Genomic DNA, 14,757 nt, shown 5'->3' with positions numbered 1-14,757 from the left:
AAGAAGCTTGACTTTAGAGGAAACGTCCGCAGACCAGGATTTCAACCAAAAAGCCCTGCGGGCTAGGACAGCAAAACTAGAAGTTTTAGCTACTAGTCTAACAACCTGTAAAATGGCATCTGCAATAAAGGAATTGGACAACTTAAGAGCTTTAATCCTATCCTGAATTTCATCCAAGGAAATCTCTACTTGAAGAGAATCAGACAAGACACCGAACCAATAAGATGCCGCACTAGTCACGGTGGCAATACACACTGCAGTTTGCCATTGGAGACCTTGATGAACATAAATCTTTTTCAAATAAGCCTCCAGCTTCTTTTCCGTCGGATCCTTAAAAAAAGAGTAGCTACCCTCAATAGGAATAGTGGTTCTCTTAGCCAGAGGGGAAATGGCCCCTTCAACTTTGGGTACAGTATACCAAGGGTCTTTAATGGAGTCCTCGACAGGAAGCTTAAAAATTGGAGACAGGGGGGGGAAAAAAAAAAAAAAGACACCCCTGGTTTCTCCCATTCCTGTGAGATAATCTCCCTAGCAGTCAGGCACAGAAAAAACCTCTGAAGTGGAAGGTTCATCAAAGAAACTATTACGTTTACTAGATTTCTTAGGAGTGACAATGACAGGGGTATCAGAGTCAACTAAAGTAGCTAAAACCTCCTTTAACAATACACAAAGGTGTTCAAGCTTAAATCTGAAGGATACCACATCAGTCTCAGAAGAAGGAATTATACTGTCTGAATCTGAGATTTCAGCCTCAGAAAGTCCCAATGTATCTTCCTCATCAGACTTAAGAGAAAGGGCAACTTGGGAAGCAGAACTGAGGACAGGTACCTTACTTTCTGAATTTCTAGATTTCCTCTTGCGTTTTCCCTGTAATCTGGGAATGGCAGCTAATGCCGCAGATACCGCTGAAGATAGCTGGGCAGCAATTTCTGCTTTTAAATAAACTCCACTAGGAGTTAGAGGAACCGCAGAGCACTGCATGTGATGCCATTGAAGCTTGGGGGTCTTTTTTAAAACATGAACAACAAAATTGCATAGGAGCTGCAATTTGTGGATCTAAACATAATAAGCATGAACTCATGAGAGCAGGCTCTTGCTCCATATCAGACATGTTGTGAAATAGTAAATAAACTTGTACAGATAAGTTTCAAAGATTTTAATATTCAATTAAAATAAGCCAAGGAAAAAATTAGGATCGATCCCCAGCTAAAATTATGTGAGAAAAGTTAAGAAAAAACATTTAATAAACATCAAATAAACTTCTAAAATACCCCTCGGGCAACACCACAATTCAATTACTGAGGTTCCTTACCGCTACCAATTAAGACCGGATCACCCATAAATTGATAAAAACAACTTTTTCCTCAGAAATGTTATGAAGTACTACACTACAAATAGCTTCCTGGTACACTGAGTACCTGAATTAACTGGACAGTTTAAAATGTTGCATCATTTTATTTTAAAGCAAAGGGGAAATAAATAAGCTGCTGAAATAGAAAATTCAGCCTTACTTTCAGTTTAAACTTGTATGGTTTTATCAAGTAAATATGCGTCAGAAAATAAAGCCTAATAAAAACAATTTTACCCTTTCTTTTTAAAAAAGTTTAAATGTTAGTCTCACACATGCTACAGCGCCTGCTTCATGCCCCAATGTAACCCATACAACAGGATTATCTATGTCCCAATAAAAAGCAGTGTTTTTTAATTTGTTAAGTGCATGGTCTCCTCAACTGGAAGAAAAAGCACTTATCTGCTCCGCTGTCCGGCATGTAGACAGTTACAAGGTATGAGAAGACAGTTCTTCACAGAGACCTTTGAAAAAGAAAGAACAGAATAGCCAACTCTAGTTTTCTAAACTAGGGCAGCAATTGTTAGGAAAACGCAGTAAGTACCTCTTTACAAGTTCCTAACTGCTTTGAGGCCACCACTACCCGACAGCAAGGAATGTCGTGGAATACGGCTATACCCTAAGACTTGCTTGTAGATGAAATCAACATTTTTCTTCAGACACCTAAACCTCATCTCCTCCATATACCGAAGGCAAAGAGAATGACTGGGGGTTGTAGGTAAGGGAGTGACACTTAGCAGTTTAACTGTGGTGCTCTTTGCCTCCTGCTGGCCAGAAGTGATATTCCCAACAGTAATTACTCAAGCCGTGGACTCACCATATTTTAGGAAAGAAATAACTTATTTAATAAGCTGCAACACTGGGCCAGAGCATTCCCCTTGTTCTACTGACAGATATTATGGAGCAATCAAAATTGGTCATCGATTACAATATGATCTTCTATATAATAAACATGAATCTCAGATGATGTGCTTAATTTACCTTAAGGCTTAGGAATCAGTTTTATTAAATTAATTTTATTACAAGACAGAATATTTAAGCAGCAGCACAGATTAGATTAGATTTGTTTTATTGTCATTGTACAAAGTAGGAAAACAGAGACAACGAAATTATATTTGAAAATCTAACCAATCCTATACACAGATAGCACTATAATGGTAAAACTAATAGATAGCAAAAAATTCAAGTGACAACTGATTTAATATAAGGGAGAATCATAAAAAAATAATACAGAACACTTCCAAGAAAAAGCTTTTTAAGGATTCTCAGGAAAAGCATAATAATAGTACCTGCTTTTTGGTTTGATTTCACTTAAAGAGACATTAAACACTGAATATATATTATAAGCATAGTATTGAGGTTATTTTCTGCTTCGCTTTAGTCGTGGGTGCCTCCATTTTCAAATGCAACATTCTAGTGCTGACCTGTTTGCACATGTGCAGCAACTCTCTTGCAGATACCTGCAGTGTAACCTAGGATCCAAAATGACAGCGCCCATAATTGGAGGTGCATGAAAAATATTTAGTGTTTGTCAATTTAACTTGTGAATCCTGTTTTACAATAACGTTTCTTTCTTCCAAAACAATCTGTCCTTTGAACTGGGAGAAACTGAGGTCACAAGCCTGGCCACAAAACGTAAACCCCACAAGGCAAAACCTTGGAATCCATTCCAACCTCCATTCAAGGTCCACCACCAAAGGTTCTAGAGCTTAGTATTAGACAATGTAAGCAAACTAATGTTCCCATGTTTGTATTTCCTGCCCTGCTGGAACAACAGGCAGATTTGATTATTCTTCACACATATGGGAGACCATTACTTTAAATCTCTGGTTTCTTGAAAAAGTAAGGGGTTATTTTTGCCAGATTTTATTTTGCTTTTAGAGTCCGTTAAATTAACCCTTTCATCTCAGTACACCTCAACTTACTCTTAGATCTGTTACTAATTGCTTTTTCAAAGTGTCTTTTTCTGTAACTATTAAGTGAATTCTTTCAAGGAACTTCCTCAACTGAAGATTGATCAGGGCAATTTGGGCTTATTAAAAGTCCTTCAAGCGTTAGATTTTCTGCAAAAGCACGACGGCAGAATAATATCTATTTCAATCTCTTCCACTTACATTATTTTTACAAGCAATGCAGATATTGACCTCAATTTCACTACAAAATGAGGTGGTAGTTACTCCACAAGAGGTTTGTAAATGCAAACAATTTTTTGTTTCTACCCATAATTTAATCTATGCCAGGCTGCTTGGTTTTGTGCAACTTCTAACTATTTATCCACAAATGGATTTTGAATGCCTCACAGTCATCCTATATATTAACAGTTTCAAATGAAACAGTTTTGGTCTAGTTTAGACTACATAATCACATCCAAGCCCATTATACTCTGTGAGATGAATAAGGCTGCAGACTAGTTTACGTTTAATGGAAGGAAATCAGTAACTATTTGAGGACATTCATTCTTGACATTCAAGCAGTTATATATCTTTTTAATATAAACCTGTTTCACACATCAATTGCCAGCTCAAACAATTTTTTTTAATTGGCTCCCAGATCTTCTGTTCTCAAGCCATGGGCACTTGAAGGGTCTTTAAGCCTTACACTTTTCTCCATGAGAGCCCATGTAGTCCAGCATATTCGCAAATATGCATATACCTGCAGGCTGAGAAGTTCTTTGTCCATAACACCACTTATATGGTCCTCTGAAATGTGGTTTGCTTTTACTTAAGGCACTTTCAAGTAGTTCCAACCATTCTTTTGCAACTATTAACCTATTTTTTTCAACTATCACAGCAGGCCATGCTTTCCTCAATAACAATAAGAAACCATTTGAAACACAGATAACCCAATCTTTAATGTGTTACTATGGTTCTATACTAAAGTCAATAAATGCTTAGTGCATTGAAGACAATGAAACAATAGTATTTTAATGTGTTACTAATACAGTACTGCTTAATTTTAACAAGCAGCACAATAATTTCCCCTAAAATTGTTATAAATTCTCTGCTAGTCAATGTTTTTTTTTTTTTTTTTTGGGGGGGGGGGGGTTCAGGAAACTTTTTAATCTTAATTTTTTTTTAGTCTGGCTTCCTATTATTCTGGAAGGCTTACAAACTTTAAATACATTTGGAAAACCCTGATGAAAAATATAAAACTGCATAATTACATGATTTTTTTTTAAACAGTACGTTTTTTGAGCAAAGGAGTCAATTAAAGGCTGTAATACAGCATGGGCATTAAAACTTTTATAACTACCTAATCTACCTGGGATTAAACATTTATAGTGAGTCAAAAAGTGATATTCAGTTATCTAAATGCTCCTTTATTTACGCTAATCAGAAATGACAATATTGCTCAGATTGTTTTTATTTAGATTTTTTTTATATTTACATTGGACTTTTTTTTATATAACGTGCTATTTGAGGAAAAATCTATCTAATGAAACCTTTCTTAAAGGACCGCTCAATGCAGTAGAATTACATAATTAACAAGTGCATAATAAAAAAGACAATATAATAGAACTTACTCTGAATTTCAAATAAACAGATTCTTTTCTGACAAATTTATTTTTTCTCCCATTTTCTGGCCCCCTGTATCATGTGACAGACATCAGCCAATCACAAACTAGTATACGTATGCCCTGTGAGCTTGTGCACATGCTCAGTAGGATCTTGTTCCCTAAAAAGTATGAATATAAAAAGACTTTGCAAAATGTGATAATGAAAGTAAATTGGAAAGGGTCTTAAAACGGCATGCTATATCTAAATCATAAAAGTTTATTTTGACTTGAGTGTCCCTTTAAGGCACATTATAGTTCAACTGGTATTCATCCTGAAATAAATATTAGTTTTTAATTATGTAGCATGAGGCTGTATATTTATGTCTCTAATGTTTAAATTTTGTGGTAAATAAATTCCATTAACACCACATCTCACAGGTTTCTGTAAAATAATTGTGAGTAATTTGCTCTATATAGAACATATTACCAGATATGCTTGGCTTTTCAGTTCTTAAAACTGTGAATTTGTGGCTGCAGAGATAGCATGCGCCTACATCACAGCAAAAATGTTATAAAAATATAATTTATGCTTACCTGATAAATTCATTTCTCCTGTAGTGTAGTCAGTCCACGGGTCTTCCATTACTTATGGGATTATATCTCCTCCCTAACAGGAAGTGCAAGAGGATCACCCAAGCAGAGCTGCTATATAGCTCCTCCCCTCTACGTCATATCCAGTCATTCGACCGAAACCAAACGAGAAAGGAGAAACTATAGGGTGCAGTGGTGACTGGAGTTTAATTAAAATTTAGACCTGCCGTAAAAAACAGGGCGGGCCGTGGACTGACTACACGAGAAATGAATTTATCAGGTAAGCATAAATTATATTTTCTCCTGTTAAGTGTAGTCAGTCCACGGGACATCCATTACTTATGGGATACCAATACCAAAGCTAAAAGTACACGGATGACGGGAGGGACAGGCAGGATCTTTACACGGAAGGAACCACTGCCTGTAGAACCTCTCCCAAAAACAGCCTCCGAAGAAGCAAAAGTGTCAAATTTGTAAAATTTTGAAAAAGTGTGAAGTGAAGACCAAGTTGCAGCCTTGCAAATCTGTTCAACAGAGGCCTCATTCTTAAAGGCCCAAGTGGAAGCCACAGCTCTAGTAGAATGAGCCGTAATCCTTTCAGGAGGCTGCTGTCCAGCAGTCTCATAAGCTAAACGTATTATGCTACGAAGCCAAAAAGAGAGAGAGGTAGCCGAAGCTTTTTGACCTCTCCTCTGTCCAGAATAAACGACAAACAGGGAAGAAGTTTGACGAAAATCTTTAGTTGCCTGCAAATAAAATTTCAGGGCACGGACGACGTCCAGATTGTGCAGAAGTCGTTCCTTCTTTGAAGAAGGGTTAGGGCACAATGATGGAACAACAATCTCTTGATTGATATTCTTGTTAGTGACTACCTTAGGTAAGAACCCAGGTTTAGTACGCAGAACTACCTTGTCTGAATGAAAAATCAGATAAGGAGAATCACAATGTAAGGCCGATAACTCAGAGACTCTTCGAGCCGAGGAAATAGCCATTAAAAACAGAACTTTCCAAGATAACAGTTTGATATCAATGGAATGAAGGGGTTCAAACGGAACACCTTGCAGAACGTTAAGAACTAAGTTTAAGCTCCACGGCGGAGCAACAGTCTTAAACACAGGCTTAATCCTAGCCAAAGCCTGACAAAAAGCCTGAACGTCTGGAACTTCTGCCAGACGTTTGTGCAAAAGGATAGACAGAGCTGAAATCTGTCCCTTTAACGAACTAGCAGATAAACCCTTTTCTAAACCTTCTTGTAGAAAAGACAATATCCTAGGAATCCTAACCTTACTCCATGAGTAACTCTTGGATTCGCACCAATATAAGTATTTACGCCATATTTTATGGTAAATTTTCCTGGTAACAGGTTTCCTAGCCTGTATTAAGGTATCAATCACTGACTCCGAGAATCCCCGCTTTGATAGAATCAAGCGTTCAATCTCCATGCAGTCAGCCTCAGAGAAATTAGATTTGGATGTTTGAAAGGACCCTGAATCAGAAGGTCCTGTCTCAGAGTCAGAGACCATGGTGGACAGGACGACATGTCCACTAGATCTGCATACCAGGTCCTGCGTGGCCACGCAGGCGCTATTAGAATCATCGATGCTCTCTCCTGTTTGATCCTGGCAATCAATCGAGGAAGCATCGGGAAGGGTGGAAACACATAAGCCATGTTGAAGACCCAAGGTGCTGTCAGAGCATCTATCAGTACCGCTCCCGGGTCCCTGGACCTGGATCCGTAACAAGGAAGCTTGGCGTTCTGGCGAGACGCCATGAGATCCAGATCTGGTTTGCCCCAATGATGAAGCAGTTGGGCAAACACCTCCGGATGAAGTTCCCACTCCCCGGGATGAAAGGTCTGGCGACTTAGAAAATCCGCCTCCCAGTTCTCCACGCCTGGGATGTGGATCGCTGACAGGTGGCAAGAGTGAGACTCTGCCCAGCGAATTATCTTTGACACTTCCATCATCGCTAGGGAACTCCTTGTTCCTCCTTGATGGTTGATGTAAGCCACAGTCGTGATGTTGTCCGACTGAAACCTGATGAACCTCAGAGTTGCTAACTGAGGCCAAGCCAGAAGAGCATTGAAAATTGCTCTTAATTCCAGAATGTTTATTGGAAGGAGTCTCTCCTCCTGAGTCCATGATCCCTGAGCCTTCAGGGAATTCCAGACTGCGCCCCAACCTAGAAGGCTGGCGTCTGTTGTTACAATCGTCCAATCTGGCCTGCGGAAGGGCATCCCCTTGGACAGATGTGGCCGAGAAAGCCACCATAGAAGAGAATCTCTGGTCTCTTGATCCAGATTTAGCAGAGGGGACAAATCTGAGTAATCCCCATTCCACTGACTTAGCATGCACAATTGCAGCAGTCTGAGATGCAGGCGCGCAAAAGGTACTATGTCCATTGCCGCTACCATTAAGCTGATTACCTCCATGCACTGAGCCACTGACGGGTGTTGAATGGAATGAAGGACACGGCAAGCATTTAGAAGTTTTGATAACCTGTCCTCCGTCAGGTAAATGTTCATTTCTACAGAATCTATAAGAGTCCCTAAGAAGGGAACTCTTGTGAGTGGCAATAGAGAACTCTTTTCTACGTTCACCTTCCACCCATGCGACCTTAGAAACGCCAGAACTAACTCTGTATGAGACTTGGCAGTTTGGAAACTTGACGCTTGTATCAGAATGTCGTCTAGGTACGGAGCTACCGCTATGCCTCGCGGTCTTAGTACCGCCAGAAGAGAGCCCAGAACCTTTGTAAAGATTCTTGGAGCCGTAGCTAACCCGAAGGGAAGAGCTACAAACTGGTAATGCCTGTTTAGGAAGGCAAATCTTAGATACCGGTAATGATCCTTGTGAATCGGTATGTGAAGGTAGGCATCCTTTAGATCCACTGTGGTCATGTACTGACCCTTTTGGATCGTGGGTAAGATGGTTCGAATAGTTTCCATTTTGAACGATGGAACTCTTAGGAATTTGTTTAGGATCTTTAAGTCCAAGATTGGTCTGAAGGTTCCCTCTTTTTTGGGAACCACAAATAGATTTGAATAGAACCCTTGCCCGTGTTCCGACCGCGGAACTGGGTGGATCACTCCCATTAGTAAGAGGTCTTGTACACAGCGTAGAAACGCCTCTTTCTTTATCTGGTTTGCTGATAACCTTGAAAGATGAAATCTCCCTTTTGGAGGAGAAGCTTTGAAGTCCAGAAGATATCCCTGAGATATGATCTCCAACGCCTAGGGATCCTGGACATCTCTTGCCCAAGCCTGGGCGAAGAGAGAAAGTCTGCCCCCCACTAGATCCGTTTCCGGATCGGGGGCCCTCACTTCATGCTGTCTTAGGGGCAGCAGCAGGTTTTCTGGCCTGCTTGCCCTTGTTCCAGGACTGGTTAGGTTTCCAGCCCTGTCTGTAGCGAGCAACAGTTCCTTCCTGTCTTGGAGCGGAGGAAGTTGATGCTGCTCCTGCCTTGAAGTTACGAAAGGCACGAAAATTAGACTGTTTAGCCCTTGGTTTGGCCCTGTCTTGAGGCAGGGCACGGCCCTTATCTCCAGTAATGTCAGCGATAATTTCTTTCAAACCGGGCCCGAATAATGTCTGCCCTTTGAAAGGAATATTAAGCAATTTAGATTTAGAAGTCACATCAGCTGACCAGGATTTAAGCCACAGCGCTCTACGCGCTTGAATGGCGAATCCGGAGTTCTTAGCCGTAAGTTTTTAAGTGTACTACGGCATCAGAAATAAATGAATTAGCTAGCTTAAGGGCTTTAAGCTTGTTTATAATCTCATCCAATGGAGCTGTGTCAAGGGTCTCTTCCAGAGACTCAAACCAGAATGCCGCCGCAGCAGTGACAGGCGCAATGCATGCAAGGGGTTGTAATATAAAACCTTGTTGAACAAACATTTTCTTAAGGTAACCCTCTAATTTTTTATCCATTGGATCTGAAAAAGCACAGCTATCCTCCACCGGGATAGTGGTGCGCTTAGCCAGAGTAGAAACTGCTCCCTCCACCTTAGGGACCGTCTGCCATAAGTCCCGTGTGGTGGCGTCTATTGGAAACATTCTTCTAAATATAGGAGGGGGTGAAAAAGGCACACCGGGTCTATCCCACTCCTTGTTAACAATTTCTGTAAGCCTCTTAGGTATAGGAAAAACGTCAGTACACGCCGGTACCGCAAAGTATTTATCCAGCCTACATACTTTCTCTGGAATTGCAACCGTGTTACAATCATTCAGAGCCGCTAAAACCTCCCCTAGTAACACACGGAGGTTCTCAAGCTTAAATTTAAAATTTGAAATGTCTGAATCCAGTTTACTTGGATCAGATCCGTCACCCACAGAATGAAGCTCTCCGTCCTCATGTTCTGCAAATTGTGACGCAGTATCAGACATGGCTCTATTATTATCAGCGCACTCTGTTCTTATTCCAGAGTGATCTCGTTTACCTCTAAATTCTGGCAGTTTAGATAGTACTTCAGTCATAACATTAGCCATGTCTTGCAAAGTGATTTGTATGGGCCGCCCTGATGTACTTGGCGCCACAATATCACGCACCTCCTGAGCGGGAGGCGAAGGTACTGACACGTGAGGAGAGTTAGTCGGCATAACTTCCCCCTCGTTGTCTGGTGATATATTTTTCACATATAAAGTTTGACTTTTATTCAAAGTAACATCTATACATTGAGTGCACAAATTTCTATTGGGCTCCACATTGGCCTTTAAACATATTGAACAAACAGCTTCATCTGTGTCAGACATGTTTAAACAGACTAGCAATAACACTAGCAAGCTTGGAAAAAAACTTTTAAATAATTTTACAAGCTATATAAACAACGCTACTGCGCCTTTAAGAAACATAAAAATGTGACACAGTTGAATTAACGATGAACCAAATATGTTAAAACAACCAAATTTTAACAGAAAATGTATAAAGTTAGCAGAGAATTGCACCCACAAGCAAAAGGATGATTAACCCCTTAATACCCAAAACGGATAACAGTTGAAATAATAAACGTTTTTTATCACAGTCAAACACACTGTCACAGATCTGCTGTGACTTATTACCTCCCTCAAAACTAGTTTTGGAGACCCCTGGGCTCTGTAGAGACGTCCTGGATCATGGAGGAAAAAACAGGAAGACTGACTAAATTTTTACTGCGCAATAAAGCGCTAAAATAGGCCACTCCCACTCATATTACAACAGTGGGGAAGCTCAGTAAACTGTTTTTATTCAGAAACAAACGACAGCCATGTGGTAAAAATCATGCCCATAAAGTTTTATCACCAAGTACCTCAGAAAAAACGATTAACATGCCAGTAAACGTTTTTAAAATGAAAATTATTAAGTGTTATTAATAAGCCTGCTGCTAGTCGCTTTCACTACAGTGCAGGCTCACATATTACTTTAATATAGACAGTATTTTCTTAGTGAATTCCATTCCCCAGAAATACCTCAGAGTATACATACATGTCAGCCTGATACCAGTCGCTACTACTGCATTTAAGGCTGCACTTACATTACATCGGTATTAGCAGTATTTTCTCAGTCAATTCCATTCCTTAGAAAATAATATACTGCACATACCTCCTTGCAGGTGGGCCCTGCATGCTATCCCCTGTTCTGAAGTTACCTCACTCCTCAGAATGGCCGAGAACAGCAAGTGGATCTTAGTTACGACCGCTAAGATCATAGAAAAAACTCAGGTAGATTCTTCTTCTAATGCTGCCTGAGAAAAAACAACACACTCCGGTGCCGTTTAAAATAACAAACTTTTGATTGAAGAAATAAAAAACTAAGTTTAACACACCACAGTCCTCTCACATGTCCTATCTATTAGTTAGGTGCAAGAGAATGACTGGGTATGACGTAGAGGGGAGGAGCTATATAGCAGCTCTGCTTGGGTGATCCTCTTGCACTTCCTGTTAGGGAGGAGATATAATCCCATAAGTAATGGATGACCCGTGGACTGACTACACTTAACAGGAGAAATAAACATACGAAGTTGAGAAAAACACCATAATCCCCCATTGTTCCTCTGCAGATCTTTCCATACAGAATCAACCTCTTACCAGGACACAAGTCAAAATCGAACGTCATGATTCAATTTGCTTCCATTATTAAAATCTGCACTATCTTTTTATAAGCACACTTTGCGGCACCAGCTCCTTCTGAGACTAAGCAAGAACGCACATTATATACATATAAGCATTTTGTGATTTGCCAGTGGCTGTCGCATGATACAGTGGCAAGGAAAAATGTAATTCACGTTGGATTTGTCAGAAAAATCTATGAGTCTTTATGTAGAAAAACAGGATTTAAATCGTAACCACCCTGATACAAAAATTGATAGTGTTTCTATTTTGTATGAAATTGGGGTATTTTACATAAAATAAGACTTTTCTAAAAAAAATATATTAATACAATGAAAGCACAGCAAGTAACACAATTACCCAATTTTAAGAAAATAATACAATATTCCGGCATTTGTATTGGGGTTAGATTAAATTGGTTAGTAAAATAAACCTCTCCAAATTAATATTTTAAAGGAATAGTCTAGTCAAAATTAAACTTTCATGATTTAGATAGAGTAGACCATTTTAAGTAACTTTCTAATTTACTCCTATTATCAATTTTTCTTCGTTCTCTTGGTATCATTATTTGAAAAACTAATAATGTAAGCAAAGGAGCAGGCCCATTTTTGGTTCAGCACCTGGGTAGCACTTTCTTAATGGTTTCTAAATGTAGCCACCAATCAGCAAGCACTACCCAGGTTCTGAACCAAAAATTGGCTGACTCCTCTGCTTACATTCAAATAAAGATACCAAGAGAACGAATAATAATTTAATAGGAGTAAATTAGAAAGTTGCTTAAAATTGCATGCAAGATTAATTTTGACTGGACTATTCCTTTAATGTATGATATCTGGGCATAATGAGCTTGGCTACAAGGGTTTCATGAGAAAAAGATGGCTTCTTAGTAAATATAGACCAATTTCACATTATTTCTGTGCATCAGAAAGGGAACAGTGTACATATAGGCTTACTTTATAGACATGACGCCAGTTTTTTCCATGGTCATTAAGTCGTTTCCATATCATGCTCATGATTTCTGAGAAGGCCACAACATTGTAGGTGAGATCGGCAATCTCAGACATCAGGGAACTTGAAGGGCCCCATGGATCATTGGATGTAGCCTCTCTTACTTTGATTTCTGCTTCAGAGTAATTGTGGACTATATTTTTCATCTGACGCCGTAAAGAAGAGGTAGACATGTTGGCCAGATCTACGGCAGGTGGCAAAAAAGAAAAAAAAGGTTATAACTCAGAAAAAGATTCCCACAGGGAGTAAAATATGTAGTATGGTTTGCTCACACACACAGGATTATCCTTTACAAGGGAAGTTTCTTGAATACTGGTTAACGTCCGTTACTCGTAAGGTGAACCATTAACACTGCCTCCTTAAAGGTAGCTTAGGATGTTCTGAGGGGTTTTCTGGCAACATGAAGTTCTGACATTGTGATCACACTAAAGCCGCATCTGAAATTCAGAGGGAAAAAAGTGTTAGTGCGAAAACATGAAAAAGTAAACGATAAAGCTTTTATCCACTGATTCTTTCATGTGCTATATCACACCTCATAATACAACAAAATAAAAAAAAATCATCAAGCAAAACTTCTGAAATGTTGCTGTACTAGATTTATCCCCCTCCAAGAAGCATAACAGAAATAAAATATGTTCAAGTACAATGCTACTTTAAAGGGACACTGAACCCAATTTTTTTATTTTGTGAGTCAGATAGAGCATAACATTTTAAGCAACTTTCTAATTTATTCCTTTTATCAAATTTTCTTCATTCTCTTGGTATCTTTATTTGAAATGCAAGAATGTAAGTTTAGATGCCAGCCCATTTTTGGTGAACAACCTGGGTTGTCCTTACTGATTGGTGGATAAATTCATCCACCAATAAAAAAAAAGTGCTGTCCAGAGTTCTGAACCAAAAAAAACAAAAACTTAGGTGCCTTCTTTTTCAAATAAAGATAGCAAGAGAACAAAGAAAAATTGATAATAGGAGTAAATTAGAATGTTGCTTAAAATTGCATGCTCTATCTGAATCACGAAAGAAAAAAAATTGGGTTCAGTGTCCCTTTAAATCTTAGGGTACTATTCTAATCAAACAGTGCTGATGCATACTCTCCAAGGAACAATGAAGCTTCAAAGTTCAGACAACTAAGGAATTACGTAAAGGAACAGTCTAGTCAAAATGAAATTTTCATGATTCCAATAGGGCATGCAATTTTAAACAACTTTCCAATTTACTTTTATCATCAAATTTGCTTTTTCTCTTGGTATTCTTTGTTGAAAACTAAACCTAGGTAGGCTCATATGCTAATTTCTAAACCCTTGAAGACCATCCCTTTTCTCAGTGCATTTTGACAGTTCTTTACAGCTAGACAGCGCTAGTTCATGTGTGCCATATAGATAACATTGTGCTCAGTCCCATGGAGTTTATCTATGAGTCAGCATTGATTGGCTAAAATGATCCACAGCAACAACAAAAAAAACAAAAAAAGGAGCACCGTCACAATCCGAGCAAATTACCACCTTGTTAGTGGAAATGGAGAGGAGCTCATTTCTCAGTACTGCTGCTGACGCGTTTCGGCTTGTGTCGCCGTAATTGTAGCTGCAGTATTGTGCCAAAGACAACCTTTTTAAAAGAGGTTACTACCTTCACATTGGTTAAAATCCAAATTTAGAGGAGTGAGTCCTCAAACTCCACCTCTCCAACCGGTGTGTATACTTTACACCTTACTCCCACCTGTTTATTATAGGTGCATATGTTGGTTAACTAATTCTCTATTTTCAGACAGTAAATTTACAGTGCATGTTACATGATTGAATACAAATTCACCCAAAATTAACACTTAACATAAGTTATTGAATTCCACACACACTATATCCTAAAGGGTTAAATCTTTATGGCTCTAGGTAGTCAAAGTTTTCAAACACCTAGATATCAACAGTATGTCTAAAGCTACTTGTGTATAATCTGTACAATCCTGAGGAATATCATAATCAACCTTTAAATCCTGCTTAAAGTAGAGTGATATGTATATCATTACAAATATCCTATTTCTGATTGGATTGCATAATAGCAAAAAAGAATATAAGTAAATATACCAACAATCCGGATCCTAGTTACCCCTCTGTATGTACAGGAGTACCTACTTACTGCAACAATATGTGAACTAGTTGTAGACAAACAAATAAACACACAGACTGACGAGCACGTTGCACAAAGAGGGAGGTCCTCACGATAAACAATCTAGGAA

At 39.0% G+C, this 14,757-nt stretch overlaps 1 protein-coding gene across 7 annotated transcripts in view; it reads right to left on the bottom strand.

The window, feature by feature from the left end:
• The window catches only part of EPN1 (epsin 1), a 315,777-nt gene that overhangs the window by 189,113 nt on the left and 111,907 nt on the right, over positions 1 to 14,757 (bottom strand). For 5 of the 7 annotated variants that reach the window (XM_053690622.1, XM_053690624.1, XM_053690621.1 and 2 more), the window contains exons 3-4: positions 12,806 to 12,964; positions 12,473 to 12,711 (exon numbers count right to left, since the gene is read on the bottom strand). In XM_053690622.1, the coding sequence (XP_053546597.1) occupies positions 12,473 to 12,700 (228 nt within the window). In that variant the 5' untranslated portion in view covers positions 12,701 to 12,711; positions 12,806 to 12,964. Of the gene's footprint in view, positions 1 to 12,472; positions 12,712 to 12,799; positions 12,965 to 14,757 lie in introns of all 7 variants that reach the window. The other 2 variants (XM_053690619.1, XM_053690620.1) reach the window with 2 other exon arrangements.

This window comes from Bombina bombina, chromosome 8 (assembly GCF_027579735.1).
Source record: "Bombina bombina isolate aBomBom1 chromosome 8, aBomBom1.pri, whole genome shotgun sequence".
In the NCBI taxonomy this organism is placed as follows: domain Eukaryota; kingdom Metazoa; phylum Chordata; class Amphibia; order Anura; family Bombinatoridae; genus Bombina; species Bombina bombina.
Note: the sequence above shows the minus strand (reverse complement) of the source record. Positions and strands in the feature narration are given on the sequence as shown.